Below are 4,417 nucleotides of genomic sequence, written 5' to 3'. Positions count from 1 at the left end.
CCGGCCGCCGCTGGCGCCATGTCCCGCCGTCGGCCGACATCCAAATCGTGAAGTATTCCCCCCCCCCATCCCTTCTGCCGCCAGCCGGCCCGGAAAGATGGGCACGCCTGGCCGGGTGAGACAGGCAAAAGGCGCGAGACGGCCATGCACATTGGCCGAGGGAGCAGGGGAAGGCCAGCAGCCCTGCCGCGCTCCCAACCAATGTCCCCCCCCCCCCACCGTGCCCGTCTCACTACCCGGTCCCATTGATGGGGACCGGTGGCTCCCGAGCGGCCCAGCCTCGCTGGCACACCGTTCCATCCACCTCGCCCCCCCCCCTCTCTCTCTCCCCTTTGCCCCCTGCTCCCCCTCTCTCACCCCTTACCTGCCCCTTTCCCGTGTCCATCCCTGTTTCTCCCCTTCCCCACCTGCCTGCGTGTGTATGCGCGCACGTGCGTGTGTGCGTGTGTGTGTGTGTGTGTCTGGGCACGCGTGTGTGGACGGTGTCTTTCCCTGCCTTGCCCCTTGTTCGCAAGCAGGCCTTTCCCCCTCCACCCCTCTGCCCCCCCCCCCCCCCCTGCTACCCGGTGCGCCTCTTCCTGGCGCCTTGCTCACGACAGGTCACATCGTTGACGCCCTGCCAGCCGTGCGGTCGGGTGCAAGTCCGCGTGCCGCGTCCTTCGCTTCCGGATTGGAGCCCCTGGCGGCGCTGTCGCCCACGTCCATCCATCCACTGCCACCTGTTGTGAGGGCACGCCTTCCCCTCGTCCCCACCCCCCTGCCTCCCCCTCCCGCCTCCTTTCCCCGACTGGCACGCCCCCATTCATGACTGTCCTCCCTCGGCAGGATGCTCTCCAGGGACACTGGCGAGGGGTCACCCATTTCGTGCGAGGCGCAGCCGGCGCCCACCGGTGCTGCCGGTGATGATGGCTCGTCAGCGGCCAGTAGCCGGCCAGCGCCAAGCCCCGGCAAGCCGCTGACGCCGGACAGCACCCGCAAGGCCCCCATGCCAGGCCGCCATGTGCAGGCCTCGCCGCCGGGCGCCGTCACATCGCGCCCCGGCAGCCGGTCGTCAGCCACCGCGTCGACATGCCCCTCCAGCGAGCCCAGCTCCTCGTCCCTGGGGCTGCCCCTGTCCCCCTGCTCGCTGGTCAACTCCGGGGCGTCTGCCTCATCCTTGTTGTCGCCATCGCCGCCGAGCCAAGATCAGGAGCCCGAGCCGGAGCAGCAGCGCGGGGAGCAGACCGAGCCGCAGCGCGAGGAGCAGTGTGAGCCGCAGCGCGGGGAGCAGACCGAGCCGCAGCGCGAGGCGCAGTGCGAGCCGCAGCGTGAGGACCAGACCGAGCAGCAGCGCGAGGCGCAGCATGGGCCACAGACAAGGCAGGCCCAGCAGCACCAGGGCCAACGAAAACAGCAGCCAAAGCAGCCAGAGCAGCCAAAGCAGCCAGAGCAGCCAGAGCAGCAGCAGCCAGAGCAGCAGCAGCAGCAGCAGCAGCAGCAGCAGCAGCAGCAGCAGCAGCAGAAGCAGCCACCGCCAGCCATCCCCGGGCCCGGGGCACCGGAGCCCCGGGAGGAGCCCCTGTCGCCGGGCCCCAGCGAGCCGGCTTCCTCGACCGGCCTCCTGCGTCAGCGGCTGGAGAGCAGCTCCTCTCGGCACTACCGGGGGTTCCCCCTGGATGGGGCCCGATCAGCCAGTGCCGACGCCTCGCGCCTGCGCGTGGCCGAGCTCTACAGTGATGGGCACTCGCTGGAGGAGATTGCCAGCATGCTGGGCCGGTCGACGTCGCTCATCAATCTGCGAGTGCGGGAGCTCCGGTCGGCGGGGCTCCTGCCGGCAGCCTCCCCGCGGTCGCCCAAACGCCCTGGCTCCGGCGCCGGCAAGGCCCGCGCCACGGCCACGGCCGGCACCTCGAGCACCAGTGTGCCCGGGCCCCCGACTCCGGCCGCACCGACCAAGCCGGCCACCGGGGGCCCCGGCCACACCCATGCCACAGCGGCCCTGGTGGAGGCGGTGGCGGCTGCGCTGTTGGTGGAGAAGCCGAGCGTGGGGCCGCTGGCCGGGGCTCGGGCCTCGGCGGCGGCCCGCTCGGCCCCCCCGGCCCCGGTGCCCGGGTCTGCCACGCCCATGGGCCCGGTGGTGGCGCCCATGTCGGCCACTGCCCGGCCGGCGGTGGTGCCATCATCCTCGGGCTCGGCCTCCTCTTCGTCCGTGGGCCCCTGCCCGGCCGCGAGCCCGCCGCCGCTCTCGCCGACATCGGCCCTTCGGCCACCGTGCGGCCCTTTGCCTGGCACCACCCCGGGCCGGGACCCGGTGGAGGGCACGTCGTCGGCCTTCCCGGCGGTGCTTCCCTCGCCCGGGGTGCTGGTCCCCTCGCTGGCCCCGGGCCCGGGGTCCGCGACGCCGGAGCCGGCGGGCGCTTCGTCGCCGGTGCTCGCGCCGCTCTCGGGGTCGGCCGCGTCGCCGGAGCGGCCCCCCCCGGCGCCGAGGCCGCCCCCGGCCGGCGGCTGGCCACACCGGGGGGAGCTGCTGCTTCCCTCGCACCATGGGGAGCTGCTGCTGACGCCGTCCGGGGACTTGGTCCTGCCGCCGCCCGGGGACCTGCTCCTGGCACCGGGGGCCCTGTTGCCGGCGCCGAGCGGCATGCTTTTGGCCCGGCCACAGGTGGGGGCCTTGCCGGCGGGCGGCCGGCGGTCGGCCGAGCGCCGGTCCGGCGACAAGCGCCCGGCCGACGACAAGCCCCCGGCCATGGCCGCCGGGCCGGCGGCCCCGGCCCGCGCCGATCCGCCCTCGGCCACGGGGGAGGGCCCTTCCTCCAGCTGCTCGTCCAGTCGCCAGGCCAGCCCGATTGCCGTGTCCCCGGGCGAGGTGAAGGAGCTGATTCGGCTCAAAATCATCGAGCTCTACCAGCTGGGCTGGTCGTATACCGACATCGCGCGGCGAGTGAATCGCTCGGTGCCGCTGGTGTCGTTGCGTTTGCGCGAGGCCGGGCTGACTGGCCAGCGGCGCTCGGGCCGGCACAACCGCCGGGCCGGCCCCCAGCAGCCGGGCCCTTCGCCTGGCGGTGGCGCGGCCGCGGCCGCGGCCCCGGGCCCGGGCCCGGGCCCGTCGAGGCCGGCGTCAGCAGCGCCGGCGGCCGCAATGCCGGCAGCCGCAGCACCGACGGCGGCGCCGAGAGACAACGTGTCCCCGGCCCGCAGCCCCCGAGCCATGGGGGCATCAGCCCCGGGCCGGGGCCCGGAACTGGCAGACCCGGCCTCCCTGTACCAGCTGCTTCCCATGGCGCCGCCCGTCCAGCCCGCCGAGCCGGTCCGGCCCGCTCAGCCGCTCCCGGAGGAGCTGCCCTTTCTGCAACAGCCACAGCAGCAGCAGCAGCAGCCGGCGTTCCTGGCACAGCCAGCGGCCCCGCTGACCCTCTCGGAGATGGCCATGTCACTCCTGTCGACACTTCTGTCGGACCTGGCTGCCTCGCGCATTGTCCTCCCGCCGGGGGCCCTCGACACGCTGTCCGCCGTGACGGATGAGGCCCAGCTGGTGACCCTCTTGGCGACCCTCCTGGCCAGTGGCAGCCGAGGCGGCGCCATGGACACTCTCAGTTCTTCGTGGGAGCAGCAGCAGCAGCAGCAGCAGCAGCAGCAATTGCAGCAGCAACTACAGCAGCAGCAGCAACTGCAGCAGCAGCAGCAACTACAGCAGCAGCAGCAACTGCAGCAGCAACAGCAGCTACAGCAGCTACAGCAACAGCAGCAGCAACAACAGCTGCTGCAGCTGCTGCAACAACAGCACCAGTCGCTGCCCATGATGAACATGCCGGTCCTGCTTGGAGGGGACCTCTGGCCGGGAGCGGGCACATTGCCCGGGGCCGCTCTGGCGCCCGGGGCCCTTCAACTGTCAGGCATGGCCGGTCCCTCGCTCGGGCCGGGGGTGATGGGGCCGGGGACCGTGGTGCCGCCCCCGCCGGGACCGGGCACAGCCATGGAGCTCCTGCCTCGGCGCATGGACTTGGCACATCTGATGGCCCCGGCTGACCGGCCGTCGTCCGGAGAAAGTTCCTCCGACTCGGAAGGGGGCGCTGCGCGGCACTGACGGCCGCGGCGCCCGCCGGCTGTCGTGCCTGTGCACATACGCACTCGCACGCACGCATGCACCCACCCACACTCACACACACACGCGCGGGCGTGCCCTGCCCCACCGCGGCCGCGGCCCTCTCCCTCCTCCCACCCCCCTTCTTTGCTTTGTCCTTGGTGCGTGTATATATGCGGGAGAGGGGGCTTCGATGCCATGGGCGTCGGGTGGCGCGGGCCCGCCGCCATCGGCCGCGCGCGGACTTCCCGCGCGCCCCATAAAAGCCGCACCGCATCGCCCGGAGCGGGCGGTCGTACATGTCCCCCGCACGCGGGAGCGGGGGCCGGGGGCCGGGGGCCGGGGGGCGGGGGGGGG

General features: G+C 73.3%; 1 protein-coding gene across 1 annotated transcript; it reads left to right on the top strand.

Moving 5' to 3' along the window:
- Positions 1 to 826: 826 nt before the first annotated feature.
- On the top strand, positions 827 to 4,063 carry H696_05913 (hypothetical protein; the record flags this gene model as incomplete). The annotated part of the gene is made up of 1 exon (XM_009499689.1): positions 827 to 4,063. One exon carries the CDS (start codon positions 827 to 829, stop codon positions 4,061 to 4,063), a length of 3,237 nt encoding a protein of 1,078 aa, XP_009497964.1.
- Between the last annotated feature and the right edge of the window lie 354 nt (positions 4,064 to 4,417).

The sequence above is a fragment of the Fonticula alba genome (genome assembly GCF_000388065.1).
Source record: "Fonticula alba strain ATCC 38817 unplaced genomic scaffold supercont2.15, whole genome shotgun sequence".
Lineage (NCBI taxonomy): Eukaryota > Rotosphaerida > Fonticulaceae > Fonticula > Fonticula alba.
Note: the sequence above shows the minus strand (reverse complement) of the source record. Positions and strands in the feature narration are given on the sequence as shown.